This window comes from Budorcas taxicolor, chromosome 4, assembly GCF_023091745.1.
Source record: "Budorcas taxicolor isolate Tak-1 chromosome 4, Takin1.1, whole genome shotgun sequence".
NCBI lineage: Eukaryota > Metazoa > Chordata > Mammalia > Artiodactyla > Bovidae > Budorcas > Budorcas taxicolor.
Genome location: NC_068913.1, coordinates 37,498,214 through 37,521,790, shown reverse-complemented (window position 1 = coordinate 37,521,790; position 23,577 = coordinate 37,498,214). Strand labels below are relative to the sequence as shown.

The following is a 23,577-nucleotide window of genomic DNA, read 5'->3' as shown; positions in this document are numbered from 1 at the left end:
CATTAGGGTTGTTAGGAGGAGAATATTAAAAAATAAAAAAAGATAAAAACCAACTGGTAGGATGATTTTTTTAATTAAATATTTTTAATGGCAGATGATAACTTAGCTGGTAGGATTATGATTGTTATGTGGATTAAAATAAAGACTATAACACTTAATAATTGCTTATCATATACTCTGATTTTGATCTATACAAAATAATGTTTCTCAGTGGCTGTTCTGATTTTCAAGGAAAGAGCGATTTCTGCATAGCTGTGGTACAGAGTTTCTAGTACCTAGTTCTTTTTTGTCCAGCTGGCTTAGCAATCTCATGTCTCAAGAATTTGTAGATCCCAGTGAATAAAATCTGCACATTCTACCCAGAAAAATGCTATAAAGAACTAACTTACTGAGTTTTCTGCTCTCTGCTCCCTTACAAACAAAGCAGTTGCTTAAGACTAAATGAGAGGACAGTATCAGTCAGTCCCTCAGTTAGCCATAGAATAGAAGGATGTTTATCATGTAGGGAGAGTCAGAATTCTCTAATAGCAGCAGGAAAACTACATATGGTTACACATTTGTGCTGCAAAAAAGAAAGCCCTATTTTAGCATATGCAAATCATACTGTTGAATCCTTAATATCTTGAATATTTTCATACATTTAATATATGTTCTCATAAAAGTATTATACGTAGATTCCTAAGAAAGGAAAATTTTATATTCATTGAGACAATTTATCTGGCAGACAATCTTAACAAAATCATATTATATGTTTTTCACACTTCCATTGAGGTATCTGATGAAGAGAATTTATTTTTTATTGACATAAAAGCACTGTAGAAAACTAGCTTCATGTTCTTTTATATCATGTTAGACAATCACAAGTGAAAACTTAATTCAGAGAGAAAATTCACCCTACTAATGGTTTTGAACAAATGTCTCAGTAACATGAAATAAGCCAGGGCGAAAAAGAGTAAAAATGTAGGTGATCATCAGATAAATTCTAATGATGGCTTCACTGGTAGGGTTAAGAGATTCTAATATTCTCCAGCCTTCATCTTGCTCATTCATGTTCAGTGAAGGAACTTCTACTTATTAGTCTTTTCCCCACGAAGAGGCTTACGCAAGGGTAAAATCTATACAAGGAATAGTACACAGGGAGGGGAAAAGTATAGATGGATATGCCTGGAGTGAGGTGGGATTGACTCACTGCTAGTAATTACATCATTTTTCAAAAGCTGTTTCACCAGAGTCATAGAATTTAGAGAAGAATGGTTATGGAGTGAATATTTAAGTCCTCCCCAAATTCATAGGTTGAAACCCTAATGCCTCCAGGGTGATGGTGGTCGGAGGTCAGGTTTTTAGGAAGTAAATAGCTATAAGTCTTTTGGGAGTCCCTTGGAAAGTAAAGAGATCAAACTAGTCAATCTTAAAGGAAATCAACCAGAATACTCTTTGGAATGACTAATGTTGAATCTCCAATACATTGGCCACTTGATGTGAACAGCTGATTCATTGGAAAAAACCCAAATGCTGGGAAAGATTGAAGGCAGAAGGCGAAGAGGGAGATGGAGGATGAGATGGTTGGATGGTACCACAGATATAATGAACATGAGCTTGGGAAAACTCCAGGAGATGGTGAGGGACAGGCAAGCCTTGTGTGCTGCAGTCCATGGGGTCACAAATAGTTAGACACAACTTGGCAACTGAATAATAGCAATAGCCTTAGAAGAGGTCAGGAGGCTGGAATCCTCCTGATAGGATTCAGGCCTTTATAAGAAAAGACCAGGGCACTTGCTCTCACTCTCTCTGCCCTGTGCAGAAACCACCGGATGACGGCCACCTATGAGCCAAGAAGAGAATTTTCCCTAGAAACAAAGTTGGCCTGCACTTTGATCTTGAACTTCCCAGGCTCCAGAATTGTCAGAAATAAATGGCTGTTGTTAAAGCAGCCTAGTTTATGGTATTTTGTTATGGTAGCTCAAGCCGACTAACACAGTAATTTTACAAGAGTTTGAAATAAATATTTGTATAAAGAAATAAAACAACTGCCTTTCGAGATTATAAATTATAAAGTCTAAGAGATTAGAGACTGTGAGACACAGCACTGTTTAAAACGGCAACTAAGGCCCAGAGTGAAACATCACACACAAAGGAGATACAATTTGAGTGATGATAAAGAAAAACCTCTGAATCACACCTAAAGCATTCCACATCCTTTAACTTTTCTGGGAGTACTTTATTAAGATGCAGCCAGCCCTGGAAAGTAACCCATTATGCTAGTTCCTGACTTGGTGAGATATTACCAAGGATTTGTTTATGAAATTCCTCCCTTCTCTCAGACTGGGCTGCCATGGAATAGAACACTGTAGGGACAATCCTGAATTTTCTGACTCAGTTTACCCAAAAGTCAGTTCTGCCCAAAGTTTTCTGATTCATTGGAAAAAACCCTAATGCTGGGAAAGATTGAAGGCAGAAGGAGAAGAGGGAGATGGAGGATGAGATGGTTGGATTGTACCACAGATATAACGAACATGAACTAGGGAAAACAGGAGATGGTGAGGGACTTGGGAAAACAGGAGATGGTGAGGGACAGGGAGTCCTCGGGTGCTGCAGTCCATGGGGTCACAAATAGTCAGACACAATAGTCGATGAAGTTGATGGCAGGCAGTTCTCTAAGAAAACTGGAGGCAATGAAAAGACATTGGTTGCCTGAAGGAAAGAAATGTGGGAAGAGATTCTAAAAGATAAAGTCTCTTATTTCAAAGTTTGCCTAGGGTGGTCATTTCAGCCAAACACTAGTGCCTCAAGTGAAACAAAAGTCTTTCTCTTTTAATTTATAACATTTTTTAAGGCTCAAAGATTCTGTGTTTTCTTTTTGTGCACAAGTTTCATTAAGTTTTGCTTAAATAGCACGAGCAATAATTAACTTGATTTAATTCACTTAGCAACCTGCATAGCTACTAAGAGTGGTGTAATTCTGTGAGGCATGAAGAAAGAAAACTCTGAGAGGCAGCATTTTTAATTTTCCCTGAAAGCTGACTAATTTATAGCTATTGCCACAATGGTAAGGGTTGTTGCACATGATCAAACAATTCAACTCAGTGAGTGATATACTCAACCTTGGAGGAGAACTGAATTTCTCTTTCCTTCCTATGCTTTTTACCTACTCTCTTTCCTACCTCCTCAACTCTCCACTATAAGACAGACTGAAAAAGACAGAATTAAAAACAAGTACCAATCTTCTGGGCTTCCCAGGTGGCACTAGTGGTAAAGAAAACACCTGCCAATGCAGGAGACTTAAGAGAATTCGGAAAGATCCCCTGGAGAAGGGCACAGCAACCCACTCCAATATTCTTGCCTGGAGAATCCCATGAACAGAGGAGCCTGGAGGGCTACAGTCCATGGGGTCGCACAGAGTCGGACAGGACTGAAGCGACTTAGCACACATGCACACATAGTAGTAATGGCTCAGTGGTGAAAGAATCTGCCTGCTAATGCAGGAGTCCCAGGTTGGATAAATGGGTTGGGAAGATCCGATGGAGAAGGAAATGGCAACCCACTTCAGTATTCTTGGCTGGGAAATTGCATTAGGGTTTTTTCCAATGAATCAGAAAACTTTGGGCAGAACTAACTTTTGGGTAAACTGGAGGCTACAGTCCATAGCGTTGCACAGAGCTGGACACGACTGAAGCAACTTAGCATGCACACACACACACACACCGGCTTGCTGATATTTTCAAGTAATATTACTCATTTCAACATCTACCCTTATACACATTTCTTTCTGTTGTTGCTATTCATTCAGTTGCTAAGTCCTATCTAACTCTTTGTGACCCCATGGACTGTAGCCTGCCATGCTTCTTACACCATGAGAGTTCCAGGGCAAGAATACTGGAGGGGGTTACCATTTCCTTCTCCCAGGGATCTTTCCAACCCAGGGATTGAACCCGTGTCTCCTGCATCGGCAGGTGGATTCTTTATGACTAAGCCACTAGTGAAGCCCCATACACATCCTTACACACATATATAAATAGATATTTAGCTAAATAAATAAAACAAATATAAAACTTAATACTTAGAGAAAAGACAAATACCTATTAGTCTATGTATTATCATCTATAACTTGTTTCCCCTTAATACTTGGAAAAATATTAGCAAAACGGAAGTACTTGTAAGTCCCTAATCTTATATGTAATTCAATTAAATCCAATACAGCTTTATATGTGTTTCTGATAACTGAATTGTAATCATTTATTTTAATTTATTTAGGTGCTACATGAAAAGACACCTATGATTAAGAATCTGGTCAGTCTTTGTGTTTAGTATATTTTGCAGAATACTGTGATCCTCAGTTTTTTTGATAATTTGCCACATGCCTATCATTGTGGCAAGAATACACAGAAGAACTGTACAAAAAAGATCTTCATGACCAAGATAATCACAATGGTGTGATCACTCACCTAGAGCCAGACATCTTGGAATGTGAAGTCAAGTGGGCCTTAGAAAGCATCACTACGAACAAAGCTAGTGGAGGCGATGGAATTCCAGTTGAGCTATTTCAAATCCTGAAAGATGATACTGTGAAAGTGCTGCACTCAATATCCCAGCAAATTTGGAAAACTCAACAGTGGCCACAAGACTGGAAAAGGTCAGTTTTCATTCCAATCCCAAAGAAAGGCAATGCCAAAGAATGCTCAAACTACTGTACAACTGCACTCATCTCACATGCTAGTAAAGTAACGCTCAAAATTCTCCAAGCCAGTCTTCAGCAATACGTGAACCGTGAACCTCCAGATGTTCAAGCTGGTTTTAGAAAAGGCAGAGGAACCAGAAATCAACATCCACCCACATCTGCTGGAAATATCCGTTGGCAACATCATTGCCAACATCCGCTGGACCATCAAAAAAGCTAGAGAGTTGCAGAAAAACATCTATTTCTGCTTTCTTGACTATGCCAAAACCTTTGACTGTGTGGATCACAATAAACTGTGGACAATTCTCAAAGAGATGGGAATACCAGACCACCTGACCTGCCTCTTAAGAAACCTATATGCAGGTCAGTAAGCAACAGTTGAAACTGGACATGGAATAACAGACTGGTTCTAAATAGGAAAAGGAGTACGTCAAGGCTGTATATTGTCACCCTGCTTATTTAACTTATATGCAGAGTACATCATGAGAAATGTTGGGCTGGAAGAAGCACAAGCTGGAATCAAGATTGCCAGGAGAAATATCAATAACCTCAGATATGCAGAAGATACCACCCTTATGGCAGAAAGTGAAGAGGAACTGCAAAGCCTCTTGATGAAAGTGAAAGAGGAGAGTGAAAAAGTTGACTTAAAGCTCAACAGTCAGAGAACGAAGATCATGGCATCTGGTCCGATCATTTCATGGGAAATAGACAGGGAAACAGTGGAAACAGTGTCAGACTTTATTTTGGGGGGCTGCAAAATCACTGCAGATGGTGATTGCAGCCATGAAATTAAAAGACGCTTACTCCTTGGAAGGAAAGTTATGACCAACCTAGATAACATATTTAAAAGCAGAGACATTACTTTGCCAACAAAGGTCCATCTAGTCAAGGCTATGGTTTTTCCAGTGGTCATGTATGGATGTGAGAGTTGGACTCTGAAGAAAGCTGAGCGCTAAAGAATTGTTGCTTTTGAACTGTGGTGTTGGAGAAGACTCTTGAGAGTCCCTTGGACTGCAAGGAGATCTAACCACCAGTCCATCCTAAAGGAGATCAGTCCTGGGTGTTCATTGGAAGGACTAATGCTGAGGCTGAAACTCCAATACTTTGGCCACCTGATGCAAAGGGATGACTCATTGGAAAAGACCTTGATGCTGGGAGGGATTGGGGGCAGGAGGAGAAGGAGACAACAGAGGATGAGATGGCTGGATGGCATCACTGATTTGATGCACATGAGTTTGGGTGAACTCCAGGAGTTGGTGATAGACAGGTAGGCCTGGTGTGCTGTGATTCATAGGGTCGCAAAGAGTTAGACACGACTGAGTGACTGAACTGAACTGAACTATCATTGTGGTATATCTTAGGTTTGTCGGGTAGACCTCTGTTAAAATTCAGTCTGCAAAGATGTTTCGGTCTTATAATATTAAAAAATTTTAATATGTTGTTAACACTTCAGAATAAGTGTATGAAAATCCAGATATCACATTTCTCTCAAAAGTGATTTAACAACAACAAAAAAAATCTAACAGATTTCTACCACCTATGGTAGAAAGGGAAAAAATATAATTAAAGGAAAAAAATTGAGAGATGTGCCTATAAAAGTCTAAACACCTAATAGGAAAACTAGGAAAGGACGTTTTTTACATGAGTGTGACACAAAGTAATCATACATGAATATAAATCTTAATTTTACAAATAGATAAGATATTTAGTGCTTATAGTAATGAACGAACTTCAAGCTAAAAGCAATAAAAATAATTTTGTTTTTGTTGGCAAAAATTAAATATATTTATTTCATTCATTAATGTATTAATGAATGAAATGTTAAGCATTAAGTATATGTTGTATACAATATTAGCAAGGGTATTGGGAAATATACCCTCTTAAGAGCAGGTACTGCTAATTTAAGTATAAGAAGCTTAAACTTTCTGGAGGGCCATTTTACAATGCATAAAATATTTAATATCCTTTGACCAGTAATTCTACCCAATAACCAAAGATGTTCACAATATTTATATATAAGGTTTTTCATGTGTGGCATCATTTACAATAGTAAAAACTGGATATATATCAAAATTCTAACAATAGGGGATTGATGAAATAATATATAAAGGAATGCAGTGCAGCTATTAAAAGTAGTGTTATAAAAAGGAATTTAATGACATGGGAAAATGCTCATGGCAGTCTGTGAAGTGAAAAAAAAATGTTTAAGGGACTATGTATACAATGATTTCATTCTGAAAAATAGTAAACAGATAAGATAGAAGAATAAACATCAAAATGTCACCAGCTATCTCTGGGTAATGTTCATGGGGAAAGACATATTTACAGTGAATCTATATAGTCTTCAAACTTTCTGCAGTGAACACTTTGTTTTACTTTTAGATGTTCTTTAAAATGGAAAGTAAATGTAATCAGAGAACTTTAGAGACGGAAGATCCTTTAACTCTATGCAGTGTCTCTATTGACAAGGTTGTGTGCCCTGATAGATAAGCTGATGAACAGCCCCGGCTGCCCACACCTCATCCATTCTTTTGCCAGGACTGAGCTGTTTACCCCACTTTTCTTTGCCGGACCAGCCATTTCTCTAGTGACTTTCTGTTGAATAATATTCTAAACAGAAACAAAATAGACCAAATAGTGTCTGTCACCTCTTCCTTCCCTGGATTAAAACTGTGGACTGTACTCAAGCAAGAAGACTAGTTCTCTTGTATCCTGTTCTTCCACCCCCTCTGTACACCAACTAGCTAACTTTCATTATGGTAAATAATTCACTATTTTTCAGTTATATAGTACCTTTGTGTAAAGGGACAGTCTTTCTAAACACTTGTTAATTCTCAATACACTCTTGGGAAATAGGTAAAAATTACTAGAGAAGGGAGAGAGAGGGTAACGCCAAAGGTAGTAAGAGATGATAATAAAACCACATACTAGTCTCAGTTTTCTGTTGACCAAAATCTATGTAATGATGTAAAATGAGGATCTGTGTTATAGTGATAGTAAAGAAAGAAATGATTTGAGGGATTCAGTTTGTAGACCTTACATATAAAACTCAAATCTTTATGTGTAGATTATAGTATTTCATAAGAGCACAGATTGTGGGGCAAGTCTTCTTGATTTAATTCCTGGCTTCACTATTTACTGAATACATAATATAGGGCAAGTCAGTTAATTGTTCTGGTTTCAGTCTTCTCATATGGAAAATGAGGAATAATAATAAAATCTAATATATTGTCTTAAGGATTAATCAAGATTATAGGTATAAAGCATTGAAAGCAGTTCCTGGAACATGGTAAGTACTATAAATATGTTACCTATTCTTATTAACTCTAAAATATAATATTATTTTAAAGGGACAAATTAAAAAAGGAGACAGACACTTTTATTATTCCTACATACTTCAACAGTAAACTTTACTGACTTCAGTAAAAAGAGAAAAGCTCCCCAAATCTCTAATCCTAGGTTAACAGTACGTGTTAGAGGTGATTATCAGCTCTCAAATACAATTGAATTGGAAGAATAGATTCCATATACTGGTTCTTATGTGCTATCTAGGACACTACCATCAAAAAAGTTTATCACTCTTTACTTTAACTTAATAAGAGGGGCAACTGAGTTACTATATAACTGGAATTAGTGAACATACTGAAATGAGAACACGGACACAATTAAAACCTTCACTGATTGTCTGACCTTGAGAGCTTATCCCTCATCTATTCCATGGGAAAACTGACACTATTTCATTGTAGCACATTTAAAACAGCCTTTTCCTTCTTGCCTCTTCATCAGACACTCAATACTAGTGAAATACAAACCATTGAAATGTTCACACTGTTTATGATAAGCTTCTATTGTTATGTAACAAAATGATTTTGAAAAACCATAACCAAAGCATCTATTTTCCCCATGAGTTAAAAAAGTACTGTGGCTTTTTCAGACCTGGGCGCCTGCTCCCAGGGTACCTGACACTGAACAGGGTGAAGAAATTAGAGACATGAAAGGAAGAATATATTCTAAATTAGTTTAATCTCTTTCATTTCTAGTAAAATAAATATAAAAATGTTTTCCTGTTGCATTTGAAACAAACACTCCCTGATATATTTCTGCTAATATTAGGTGCCCGAAAAGATCACATTTAACACTGATTGAATACAAAATCAGGAATAACCAAAAGTTTCTTTCATTTTGATTATTTTGTTTTGTAGGACAATCGTCCCTCAGTATCCTCAGGGAATTGGCTCCAAAACCCTAACAGATGTAAGAATCTGAAGATGCTCAAGTCCTTTATATAAAATGGCAGAAAAACCTCTACATATCTTCCCATATACTTTATCTCTAGATTACTTATAATACTTAGTACTATGTAATGATACATAAACAATTGTAAATACAATGTAAATACTATATAAAAGTTGTCAGAAGGCAGTAAATTCAAGTTTATTTTTTTGAAACTGTCTGGAATTTCTTTTTTGAAATATTTTTGATCCATAATCGGATATATGGATCAATATAACTCAAGAATATAACTATACATCTTTAGGCTCTTAATAAATACTTGTTGAGTAAATGAATGAACAAATGAGTGAATAAGTCAGTTGTTATGAGGCTTCCCTGCTGGCTCAGATGGTAAAGAATCTGCCTCCAGTGTAGGAGACCTGGGTTCAGTCCCTGGGTTGGAAAGATCCGCTGGAGAAGGAAATGGCAACCCACTCCAGTATTCTTGCCTGGAAAATTTCACAGACAGAGAAGCCTGGTGGGCTACAGTCCAGACACAACTGAACGACTTTCACTTTCATTTTTCACTTTGGATTGGTAGGCTTCTAAGCTTCCCCTTAAATTTATTAAGCAACATGTCATGTTGCTTTACCTTTATCACAATATTTAAGTGAGACATTTTTAATCTAGTTATGCCATCATACAACACACACTACTTGCTGTTATTAAATAAAAGGGTACTTCTCAGCTTAATATTTTTGGTGAGGGGAAACATATAGTGGTGAGGGGAAACATTCCAGGATGATGCAAAGGAAGCCTCACGATGTCCATGCTTTTGCCCAAAGTTGGAACTTTGTCATCTTGAGTTATATTCAGGGGGTGACTTATTTTTCCAAAGAAGAGCAATGCTCCCTATCATTACAATGCAAGAAGTCAGGGTGGAATACAGAGAATTTGACCTGAATCAGAACTTTCAGATGAGAAGAGGTGGTCAAAGCCTTAGCATCTCAGGAGCTTAAACAGGCAACACAATTGGACGGAGCAAGCAAGACAATCGATCTTTCTTAGGATCTCTATAATGCCTACTTTTGAAAGAATTCTTGTAGTTATAAGTTTAATTTCACCCAAAATTAAATATCAAGTGTGTGTTTGTAATGCTACAACAACTGATGATTTTGTGTGCATTCACAAAATACATGGATTAGATAAAAATACACAATTCTAGAAATATAGTATTTCCTGATAGTTTATTTTTAAATGTTTTAAATGTATTTTTGGTATTTTTTTGTGAAGAAAATACAATCAGAATTAACACTTTAGAAAGTGTAGTATTTCTAAATTTCTGAGAATAATGTCATTCATTTTGGCAAAGTAGGAATATTTTATACCATATTAATCTTTACACAGACTATTAGTGTGGTTGTAAAAATAATACACTAATGCCATTCATTCAATAAAATTTAATATAAATATTTGCTATCATATCAGTACCAGTTTAACAAAGATATTTTTTAAAGTCTCATACTTACATTGGCATCTTTCCCAGCTAATTTACACAATTCCACCCGTTCCTTTGCAGCAGGCCAATAAATCTGTAAAACATTTCAAGGTGTGTTAGAATCTGAATATTTAAAACACCCTACAATTCTAATTAGGAAAGGGTGTGAAATTAAAGAGTGAGTATCAAGCCAAAAGCATATTGTTAGCTATGATTTAAGAATTTTGAGATTTAAATATTTTCTAAAAAGATTATAAGAAAAAACTGTCAGAAACATTCATTTCTATCTGTCAATATTATAATTTCTTCTGAAATGTATTTAGTAATAGATAAATCATGTGGTATAACTTCTTATTGTGACTTCAACAGAACTTCAGGTTAGCATTTGCTATAGTTAAGAGATTCTTTTTAGCCTGTTTTTTCTCTGTTTGCTCAGAGCAGTAGTGCACTATAAACATTCAATGAGGTGTGAGAAACGGCTCTCTGTCACAAGCATAATTTATCACTTCAAGTCAAAGACCAGTGCGAAAATGTTCATAATATTTAACACATATAAAACTGAGACACATCTTTCATTTAGTTAAACATTAAAATAGGATGATAAGCACTATCTTATTTAAATCTTTCAGTGACCTTTAAAATAGCTATGCTTATTCTAACCATTTTGGGGTCAGAAAATTTCTTCATATAGTCATTAAACAACAAGTCGAGGGCCATCAGACTGGTTTGCAACAGAGCCAAAGCATGACCCAAAGTCTGTGCCTTGAACTGGGAGGGGCGGGGGGCGGTCTCAAACACTACATAATAAATATTATTCGAGCAAATGCATACAGACAAAGGCAGTAGGCTCCTTGATTGATCACTTTTAATCAGCTTGAACAGTCCTGAATTTACCACAAATAATTTGTCTTGTTTTTAATGAACTTTAGAAGTTCTTCCAGGAAGTTTTTCAAAATAAAGCCTAAAACTGTTGTAATACTCCATTAGCTTACAGAAAGAATTGCTCTTTGTTAAGCTATAGGCAAGAAGAAACAAGAAAGTCAAGCTCTGAGTAGCTTATATGTTCCAAGAGTTCCTGACAAACTTTCATTATGTTTCTCATCAATGTTAGCAGAAAATATTTTAATAGGTGAGGAAAAAGGAAAATATCCTGAGGGAATACACTGAAAGAGACTTGTTAAACCTGGAATTAAACAAATGATTTAGAAGTCACTAATGTTTATATGATATTATATTCATAGTCAGATATCAGGGTTTTATATTTCTGAACAAAGAGAACATAGAATAGCACTTATATTCTTTGAATAGATGTATATGATGTAATTACTGTGATTTTTAAATAAAGCAAGGTTGTTCATTTAGAGCATTAAAAAAAAAAAAATTTTGGCCACATCGGATGGCATGTGGGATCTTAGTTCCCTGACAATGGATTGAACCCAAGCCCTCTGCATTGAAAGCCCAGAGTCTTAACCATTGGACCACCAGGGAAGTCCTAGAGCATATTTTAACAACTACAAATCTAATGAAAAAGAGTGCACAGATATGGTTGTTGATATAGCAGCAGGCTCAGGTGACCAGCTAACATGGATGTGGCTCACAATAAAGACATAAAGATGCTGTTTGTCCAGAAATGGTTTAAAACACATTCACGTGATTTTGAACAATTGTTCAGATGCCCAGTTGTGTCTAACCCTTTGCAACCCCATGGACTCCAGCACTCCAGGCCTCCCTGTCCCTCATCATCTCCCAAAGTTTGCCCAAGTTCATGTCCATTGCATCCATGATGCCATCCAGCCATCTCACCCTCTGACACTCTCTTCTTCTGCCCTCAATCTTTCCCGGCATCAGGAACTTTTCCAATGAGTCAACTGTTCACATCAGATGACCAAAATACTGGAGCTTCAGCTTCATCATCAGCCTTTCCAATGAGTAGTCAAGGTTGATTTCCCTTAAGATTGACTGGTTTGATCTCTTTGCTGTCCAAGAGACTCTCGGGAGTCTTCTCTGGCACCACAATTTGAAGGCATCAATTCTTTGGTGCTTTGCCTTCTTTGTGGTTCAGCTCTCACAACTGTACATGACCACTGGGAAGACCATAGCCTTGATTATTCGGATCTTTGTTGACAGAGTAATGGCTCTGCTTTTCAATACACTGTCTAGGTTTGTCATAGCTTTCCTGCCAAGAAGCAATTGTCTTCTGATTTCATGGCTGCAGTCACCATCTGCAGTTATTTTAGAGCCCAAGAAGAGGAAATCTGTCACTACTTCTCCCTTCCCCCCTTCTGTTTGCCGTGAAGTAATGGTGCCAGATGCCATGATCTTAATTTTTTTAATATTTAGTTTTAAGCTGATTTTTTTTTTCACTCTCCTACTTCACCCTCATCAAGAGGCTCTTTAGTTCCTCTTCATTTTCTGCCATTAGAGTGGTATCATCTGCATATCTGACGTTTTGAATAACAGCCAGCAATAAAATATGAATGGACTATCGCAATGAAAAGCAGTATGAATGGACCTCAGCAATTTCATTATTAGCGAAAAAGTATATTCCTCAAAATGACCAATAGCATAATCTCCTTAGAATAATATTAAAAACAACTAAAATAAAAGGCACTTTTTATGTATGTATGTACATACGATAAATACATAAAAAGAAAGCAGAAGAGTGATGAATACAGAATTCAAAAGCAGAAGAGTGATGAATACAGGATTCAGACAGATGATTATACAAGACTAATAAAAAGAAAAAGATTACCAGTAAAAAAAAAAAAAACAGGATATTACAGATTTTAGCTTTTGTTCTGGATGGTGTGTTTTCAGATGTTTATTTCTTAGGTGTTTTTAATTATGTAAATTAGTAAATGAATCAAAATGGGCCATGCATAAACCAGATGACAGACAACAGTCTGTCATCAATCTGAAATCAAGAAGTCCTAAATCAATTAATATATGAAGAGCAAAAATAAAACACTGTAGCTTAGCTATAAGGAAATTTGAGAGTTTCTTTGAGTTGTTTTATTTTATTGTTTATTTTTATTTTTAGTCACTGGCAGCAAAAACACTGAACTGAGTATACTTCTTGTCCCTTTAAAAATAACACCTTGAATTTATGGAATCTTGAATTTATGGAATCTTTGTTTCATATTTGAACTTATAAGCTCAAGATATCATCTTTTATCTTGCTGATTATTTACTATTATTCTTAATTGTGATAAAATATGCATAACATCAAATGTATCGCCTTAGTTATTTTAAGCATATAGTTCAGTATTGTTACATATATGCACTTTGTGCAATCTCAAGAATTCTTTCATCTTGCAATACTGCAAAGCTACATTTGCTGATTCTTTTGCATAACAGTGATTTTACAAAGGATAACTTTGTATCATTGGAATAAAAATAAATGGTACACGGAATGCATATCCACAATGTGTCAACTTGTTTAATCACTAGCTCATTTTGTTTGGTGTCTAATCCAGATTAATATTTCTTTGAATCCTTTCAGTATGTCAGATCTTGCTCTTTTCTGTTTTTATATGATGGTCAGATTTAATCATATTTCAGAGATAAATTTAGAATAAATATTTGTAGATTTGTTCAGACCTGAATAGCTTACTGGTATTAGTACTATTCGAAAAAAAAAAAAAAAAAAAGGAAATACAGGACTTTTTTCATATTAAGTGTGACTTAAAAAAAAAAGACAAAGAACATCATTGGGTTCTTTCTTTTACCTTAAACCAATGTACTCAGTGCTTGAGTTGAAGTAAATTATGAGATAAATGATGTTTCTAAAATTGATTTTTAATATATTTATAAGAGCTTCAAAAAGGAGTTATCTAAAGATTGATAAAATGTAAAAGCGATCTTTTTTTTATTTATCATTTTTGAAGTCTAAATCAAAGTTCCAAGGTTAGCACAGATTACTTACTGTTCATTACTTATTTGTTCATTAAACACATAACTACGAAAGGGCTTCTGTATACCTGGTAAGGTGTGGCACTGAGGTCTACAATATGAGTCAGAAGACAGTTCTGTAAACAGGGTAATGGCATTTCCACCAGAGATATAAACCTAGGGAGAAGGGAGCACAGAGGATGGGGCCAGGATGCTCAGGGAGCCCTAGAAGCACTATGTGGGAAAAAAGTCCCTACCAGTCTTGACTTCTGAGGCATTATTTTAAATTACTTGATCTTATAGTTTCAACTCTAATAGAACAGTTTAGTTGAATAGTTTCAGCTCTAATTGTGTCTTAAAGACTTGACAGTAAAATAGTAATTGAAGATTCTGTTTTCTCTTTGTAAAGGGGCACACATTTTAAAAGATGTTTAAATGGTTTAATTGTACATTTTCAGTTATTAACTTTAAGTCATACAGTTTTAAACTGAATTATGTCACCCTAGTAAATGAAGCAATTAATACTAAAACGACAAGCTTCCAAGAACTGAGTTTCTGATTAGTGGGTAAATGCTATACAAAGATATTCAAGCACTGAAAATTTGTTGGACTTCAAAAGTCAATATTAATAAATCTTCTAATGTCTGTTTACAAAGCAGAATTTTTCCCCAAAATGTTATCTCACTTTTCATGATTCACCTTCAATCCCATAAAGCCTAAAACTTGTTAAAAAACAGAAATTATCCCTAGGTCATTATTGTTATTCCACAGGAATTCTAAGATAGTATCATAAAGACAATTTTACTTCTTAAGGAAACATTCAAGCCATAAAAATAAAGTTGTTGAAATTATATTGGCTTATTTTGACATATTGCTGTCAAGAATTTAGGAATCACAAATAGAATTATCTTAAGAATAACAATCTAGAAGATATCTGATTATCTTTCAGACTCTAAACATTTACTTAAAAGGGAAAAAAAAAATCACTGAAGTTGTGCCAGTATTTAAAAGCAATCATTTTAATTATCATTTATGGTGAAATTTTCTTTTACTTGCTACCTAGTCATTAGAATAAGGTTTATTTATTTATTTTTTAAATATTCCCTTTGATCCCTTGTTGATAAACAATGTGCTGTGCTGTGCTCAGTTGCTCAGTCATGTCCGACTCTTTGCAACCCCATGGGCGGTATGTAGTCCGCCAGGCTCCTCTGTCCATGGGGATTCTCCAGGCAAGAATACTGGAGTGGGTTGCCGTGACCGCCTCCAGCACAAAGCAGCAAAATTTCATGCAATTCAATATAAAAACAAAGCCAAAGAAACAAAATTTCCAGGCACACTTACATAGATTTGGCAGAAATATGTTCAAGTAATGTATTTGTTTTCTAATTATCTTTTGAAGTGACGTATATAATATGAGAGATTGAATATGTTTGTGTGTGTATGTGTGTGTAGAGAGGTACAGAGTGGACAAAACTGTAAGAAAAAAAGAGCTACAGACAGAGACAGAGATTATAATTCTGATTGGAGATAGAGTATTTCACATATAGTTTCAAGTATCAACATGGTTTACACAAAAGCCCAGGAAGTACCTGAGATCTTGAGATTATTTCAATAGCCCAGGTAGTATACTTTGAAACTGCCTCATGCTCAGACAAAAATCACACCTCATACTTGAAGATACAAAGTCCACAATCTCTATAAAAGGCTTTCTTGATCATTAGGTAATGGGAAAGTTTTACGGCAGTGATTATTAATACTCTCACTGCCTTCACTGAATTTATTAACAGTAAAATGACATACATATTCTCTTGCACTTTGGTGCTTTGCCTATCCAGCATCATACCATATTAAGAGCTGCATGTGCAAGGCAAACAAAACACATACTCTATTTCTAAAAGTTGATGCAGTTGTCATTACTCCTTTAGAAAATTAACCATAGACATTTTTCTTTCACTTATCAATGTGAGGCATACCAGAAGCCGAGATGTTACCTGCATAACTGCCTTATTTCAGTTGTCCTGAAATATTCCCACAGAACACTAGTTTTTAACTAACATTGTATGATGTACCAGACACAGATCTTAAGGCTCTCATTTTGGTGGGAGTACTCTTCCAGACCTTGGAGCCTAGACATGAAGGATCTCAAATATGTACAAAGCTGATCTTGCCATCCGTGTGCAGGGCAGACATCAGAAATCAAACAGATCTTTTCTGTGGATCCAGACGAGCCCAAGAATTTTTCTCAACGTAATTACCTAGGGTGAAACTACTAATTAAACCACTACAAAATAATTAGGGGTTGCAAATTGGTTTTAATTTGAGTGCTAATCTTAGAGATCAAGCCAATAACAGAAAACTACATGGGAAAGAAGAGAAGTAAATAACTGTATAAAATGTCTCCACTTGAAAATGATTAATTTATGAGTTAATGTTTTAAAACAAATGTCTGATAAGTTAGTTTCCATATTCAACAATTTACTGACTTACCATGTTAGTATGCTTATGTTGTCTTCAAAGTATTTCATAATTGAAATTGATCACTTCCAAAAGATTCATCTCTGCCTGTAACACTTGAAAGGATTGGATACTAACTTCTAAATAGATATATGTAGTGCTTGCTTTGTCAGCACCATGTCAACCTATTCCAGTATTCTTGCCTGGAAAATCCTATGGACAGAAGAGCCTCGATCCATGGGCTTGCAGAGTTGGACATGACTGAGCAATTTAGCACAGAGGCTATGCAGTGACTTAAGAATTTTTACTAAGGAAAGAAAATAATCGAGTTGTTAGGAGATGAGGAACAGATGAATACATGTATATGTATGACTGAGCCCCTTTGTTGTTCACCTGACACTGAAATACTAAAATTGGAAGTATATAGAAAAGATTAGTATGCTCCCTACACAAGGATGACATGTAACTTTGTGAAGGGCTACATATTTCTTTAAAAAACAAGTACAAATAGGTATATATCTGTTTCTTTCAGATTTACAGAATGTAGATTCCTAGTCTGAACAGAGATAATACAACCTATGATCTATTAACCTTCTGTTGATTTTATTTGCTTTGTTGTTCATTCACAGAGTTGTGTCCAACTCTTTGCAATTCCACAGACTCCAGCATGCCAGGCTTCCCTCTCTTCCTGTCCTTCACTATCTCCCACAGTTTGTTCAAACTCATCTCCACTGAGTCAGTGATGCCATGCAACTATCTTATCTCCTGTTACCCCCTTTTCCTCCTGCTCTCAATCTTTCCCAGCATTAGTCCTTCCAATGAATATTTAGGGTTGATTTCCTTTAGGATTGACTGGTTTGATCTCCTTGCTGTTCAAGGGAATCTCAAGAGTCTTTTCCAACACCACAGGTCAAAAGCATCAATTCTTTGGCACTCAGCCTTCTTTATGGTCCAACTCTCACATCCATACATGACTACTGGAAAAACCATAGCTTTGAGTAGTAGAACCTTTGTCAGCAAAGTGTTGTCTCTAATTCTTAATATGCTGTCTAAGTTTGTCACAGCTTTTCTTCCAACGAGCAAGTGTCTTTTAATTTTGTGGCTGCAGTCTCTGTCCACAGTGATTTTGGAACTCAAGATAATAAAATCTGCCACTGTTTCTACTTTTCCACCATCTATTTGCCATGAAGTGGTGGGACTGGATACCATGATATTAGTTTTCGAATGTTCAGTTTTAGGCCAGCTTTTCCACTCTCTTCTTTCACTCTCATCAAGAGGCTCTTTAACTCCTCTTTGCTTTCTGCCATCAGAAGGGTATTATCTGCATATCTGACGGTTGTTGATATTTCTCCCTGCAATCTTGATTCCAGTTTGTGATTCATCCAGCCTTGCATTTAGCATGATGTACTCTGCATACAAGGTAAACAAGCAGGATGAGAATATACATCTTTGATAAATTCCTTTCCCAACTTTGAACCAATCCATGTTCCATGTCTGGTTCTAACTGTTGCTTCTTGTCCTGTATACAGGTTTCCCAGGCAGGTAATGTGGTCTGGTAAAGTGGTCTGGTATTCCCATCTATTTAAGAATTTTCCACAGTTTGTTGTGATCCACAGTCAAAGGCTTTAGTGTAGTCAATGAAGCAGAAGTAGAAGAAGTTTTTCTGGAATTCCCTTGCTTTTTATATGATCCAACAGATGTTGGCAATTTGGTCTCTGTTTCTTCTACCTTTTCTAAATCCACCTTGTACATCTGGAAGTTCATGGTTCATGTACTGCTGAAGCCTAGCTTGAAGGATTTTGAGCATTACCTTGCTAGCATGCGAAATGAGCACAATTGTATACAATCATAAGCAGACTATGTTTGCTTATCTCTTTCCAAAATCCAAAATGATTTGTTTTTTTTTTTTTTTGAAGCATATTTACTTCACTTTGAATACAAATAGGCAGGAGGAGCTCACAGTAAAATGCTGCAATGTCTCTAACAATTACAGTTTCATTTATAAGCTATATAACTTATTAAGAGTTATCTCTTAGTAAGGTGAAATGTCAGGCACTTTATTTTTAATTAGTTAATCGTAGGCAAGTTACAGAAACATTCAAATAATGATAAGGCCTTATAACAACATCCTAAGGAAATGCTAATTATATCTGCTGTTTGTTTCATCTTTGGAGAAGCAATTTAATTGACTCAAGTTAGCAAGTGCAAGGTCAGTCAAATGCCCTTTGCCCTAATTTAGAGATGTCAAAACAGCTGAATGGAATACCAAGAGGAAGTTACAACTCGTCCATAAAATCTAATTAAAGACAAAATTTCAGTCTTAAAAATTCAAGTGGCCATCTCTGTTAAAGAACAGGAGCCAAGTTTTTGAATGGTTGTAAAAAAAGTTGGGAAAATGCTTTTCTAAATGCTGTATGACACAAGGATATGAACAATTGAGGGAGCAGTGACTACTCCAGAGTCTGGGTTCCCAGGACATAAGAGAGGTAGGAGACCTAAGCTGAAAGAACAAAGTGCTGGAAATAAAGACAGGAGGGCCAGCGGTGAAGCTCATAGATCTCAGACTGGCTTGGACAGAAACTGTTACAGAAGGGGAAGTTTAAATTCTTAAGTTTTGGGTCTAATCTGGGCACATAGCTTTCCTCATGAAGTAAGTCTTGGGTAAGAACTGTCTTTCCCTTTCCTGTTTTAGGACTCGGCTCAAAGCCTCTTTTACCAATACATTTAGTTTTCTTCTACTGCCTACTTCTGAATTCCGATACACTCATGCTTATCACATCCATCTGCCCCTTTCTTTCTGCAAGCAGATTAAGCTTGGGACTTTTGCCTGGCATAAAGAGCAATGAACTGCAGTGGACTCCCAAGACAGGAGTTCAAGTCTCTACTGCATCACTTGTTAGCAGCTAATGCTGTGCTTTCAACTGTTATCTTAGCATTATCTGCAGAATTAGCTTTTGTATTATACAAATTAAAAGGAAAGACATCCACAGATAGGCTGGTAATTTTGAATTTGTGGTGCAATTACAACTGTGGATAGATTCCAAAATTTTGTAAGGAATATAAGTCACAGACTCCATTATCTTCTTCAACAAGTATATGACTCATTAAAGTTAAGTAACCACTGATACTGAGTGACCAGGAACATCACTTTTCCTTTCTACCCTCTTTAGCACCTGGCACAGCTTCGCATATAGAGTAAGTACTTGAAAATTATTGAAACGTGATCTACACAGTTTCCTGTAAAACTGGAGACAGAGAAAGAGTTCTTGTCAGAGTTCTGGCAGAGGTCTGAGCAGTCTGACAACATCCTGACAGTCCATTACAGTGACCAGATGGGACCTGCACATCAGCACCCGGGCGGGGGAGCCAGCCCATCCATGAAGGAGGCAATTGTTCCACCTCTGATGACTAGACAGCATGTGTTCTGCAGGCAATAGGAGCAGATTAATCACCATGAAACTAAGCAGGGCGCCTTATACCAAAACTTAATTTATAGGGATGTCCACATGGTTTCCAAGGGTTTATATTTTCTTTATTTCAAGTATTAACTAAGAAAAGAGTGGCAATTTTCTTTCATCAATAACTTGATTTTAATTGAAAAGTTATTTATTCTGAGTCTTTCCCCCCAGATAATAGACTTCCAGGGTCACACATTAGATGAGAATGTCTTATTCAGCCATGAAATGAGTTAATGAAATAGTCAGAAGGTCACTCTGATTTATAAAAGCATTTCTGCTTATACTCAATATAAAGCAAGCAAGTACAGCATCCCCATGTATGAGAAACCCTCTTGTTTTAGGCTTCCCTAAGGAAAGGAAAATAAATTCCTTTCATGCTATACAAAAAAAAGGTGTTTAAATATTCCACTGAAAATTATTGTAGTTAAAATTATAAACTAATTATAATTTTTCTAATCAAAGTCCTTAAAAACAGAAGCATAGTTTGATAAATTTCAAGTAATCTAATTTTCGTAATTACATACCTTGTTTTCACGTTAAATAAGGAAAAAAATAATACAAAATTACATTATGGTTATTAGAAAGAAGACAAAAACTGTCACATTTATAAACATGGAATGACTATCAACAATAAGGTAAAAAAGGAAGTCAAGCTTCTTAGAGTGTCTGAGTTCTAGCTTTTAAGGGTTTTATCTTTATCCAATGTTTCCTTTTAAATAGTTTTGATTATTTTTTGGTTAAATAACTGAAAGAATCTAAAGTTCATAACTGTGGGGATCTAACTTTTGCAAGGTGAAATGAAACTGTCTCAAGTTATTCCATAAAAATATGGAATCCTCTTAGGTAGGCTATAAAATTTATATTGCTTTGATATATTGCTTTCTCATTTTAAAACCCATAGGAAAATTTCCTTTGGTTCTGCCAGAAACATATTTAGTGCTTTTTACATTAAAAACAAACATCAACATACCTTGAACTAAAAAATTATGTTCAACTATCTTGAACATAAAAAATTTTTAAGTATTAAACTGCTTCTGCCTTCAACCCTGCAAATTTAGCTAATAGGTTTCTGTTGGGGCCTGGTTAACAATCTTCACTTTTGATTAGATAACATAGCAATTCTTCGAACATTTTATGTATAGCATTTAATTTTGACACATGTCAATTTCAAGATAAAATATTTTTAATTAAATAAATAACAAGGGAAAAAGATAAGTACTGTCTCAAAGTGAAATTAAACTATTTGAAGATTAATGTTTCGATTATTTAAAAATGAATCATTGCATGTCCTACATTCTCATTTATTAGCTTCTCAGTTATGACTTAGCTTTGCTAGAACCCAACAGAAATACTATTGAAAAACATGGGAAACAAGATGTAAAACAGCAAATGTTTTGAATAAGGCTATTACTATCCAAAATGTAAATTCTAATAAGGATACTGACATTCTCCATTATTCCTATAATTCTAGAGTGCATACATCAGGAATGATATACAATGAGCTTGCCTGTTTCATTTGGAGGTAAAGCAACATTCTTTCGAAAGCTCATTTTATGACTTAGACAGTAGAGCAAGGTATTAAAAAATAAAATTTAGCTGATAAAAAATTGAAAATGACATGTTAGCTCAAGATGCAAAAAATCTTCAAAGTAGGTGGCCAAGAATCATATAGAACATCTATGTTCAAGCTATAAAATAGTTGGATCCTGGAGATTAGAAAGCTTTTTCTTTTCCCTTGAGAAGGATATTTTCTCCGAGATAGTTGTATCATGTGTCTTACAAGCCCTAGGGTGAGGAGTAGATGCCAGGGAATCAGCTTTGATGGCACCTCAAGATGTACCTGGGGGCTTCCCAGGTGGCACTAATGGTGCAGAATCCACCAGTCAATGCAGGAGATATAAGAGACACAGGTTCAATCCTTGGGTCTGGAAGACCCCCTGGAGGAGGAAATGGCAAGCCACTGCAGTATTCTTGCCTGAAGAATCCCATGGACAGAAGAGACTAGCAGGTTACAGTCCATAGGGTCACAAAGAGTCGAACACACCTGAAGATGCACTAGCTGTTAAACACGCTGCTGTGGGACATTGTGGATGAATGCATAAAGAATGAGAGAGAGACTGACAGGTTGCAGCAGAAGCAGAGGCCAGGCTCAGGGGCCATACTGATATCAACCTGAAATTCCAGAGTGTGTCCAGGAAAATACACATGACAGTTTCCTAGGGGACAGGTGGGAGCCATGCTCATGCAAAAATGGGAGGGCATTAAGTCCCCTTGATCCCCTTGATTGAAAAGACTTTAGAAGTTAACATTTGATGGAACTGCAACCTGCTTCAGGATAATCAGGACACACTGGTAGAGCAGAAATACAGTCACTTGTATCCAGAGAACTGCAAGAGAAGAAACTCCAGAAAGAGGACATTCCAGAAACTCACAATGGTGCTTATGAAAGAAAAGTCACCCTTTAACGTCTGACAAGGCCAGATGGATGAGAAGTGGGGTCTCTCTGGTGATGGCAAAAGGTACTTCCCTGAACCCCTTTCCTCTCCCCTCCTCCTGATATGACATTAGAGGGTCAGACACTGAGTATAACAGCTCACAAAAGAGGAGGTGTGCTAAGCAGAGTCAGGAGTGAAGAAGCCTCTAAATTTCTCCCTACTTGAGAGCCTGCCCTCCCTCCCATGGCATGCCCAAACAGGGAGAATTTTAAATGAGGTTGAATGCTCTGTTATATGAGAATGGACCTTTTAACTGCTGGGTAACAACTGTATACTACCCAAGAGTGACCTGGAAAGTGATGGGGTCTGCTGAAGTCAGACAGGTCCAGGGAGATAACAGAGTCCCACAGAGTAGATTGAAATGAACTGTGGGAGGTAAAATAAAGTTGTTTATTATTACGCTCCATGAGTTGACATAACGGTTGCTGTTAGATTAGCATGTGAAATAAATAATAACTGTAGTTTCAGAGTAAGCTTGTTTCTCATTGGTCTATTCATCAGCCTCTATAGCCTACTTGAAAAAAACGAGAGAAAACAAAAGAAAACCAAGAAAAAAATGCTTCATTAATAGATACAAAGGCCATACTTAGCTTAATAAATCATTCCCTTTGTGACCTTTTTGCTTACATGCTGGTTTAGAGACTAACTCCGCCCAAGCATGGTTTGAACTGCTTCCAAAATGAGTTACATTTTCAGATAGAAGGATCCCAACAATTCATTAAATCAAGAAGCCAACTAAATAACATAACCAAACAGAGTATTGGATTTTTTTTTTTTTTTTTACTGTCAACTATGATTCCATTAAAAAGAAAGAGTGAGAAGAGAGAGTGAGAGACTTTTAGCTTGTATATATTACTGCTAAAGTTTACATAGAGAGAGCTCTGGATTTTACAT

The 23,577-nt window shown here is 36.2% G+C and overlaps 1 protein-coding gene and 1 non-coding gene across 2 annotated transcripts in view; one reads left to right on the top strand and one right to left on the bottom strand.

Moving 5' to 3' along the window:
• SEMA3D (semaphorin 3D) overlaps positions 1-23,577 on the bottom strand; it is a 136,289-nt gene that overhangs the window by 86,002 nt on the left and 26,710 nt on the right. The window contains exon 3 of the mRNA XM_052638848.1: positions 10,417-10,479. Coding sequence (XP_052494808.1) covers positions 10,417-10,479 — 63 coding nt within the window. The remainder of the gene's footprint in view (positions 1-10,416; positions 10,480-23,577) is intronic.
• Positions 17,116-17,220, top strand: LOC128047126 (U6 spliceosomal RNA). The gene has a single exon (XR_008199314.1). It is a non-coding gene; the product is annotated as a U6 spliceosomal RNA (small nuclear RNA).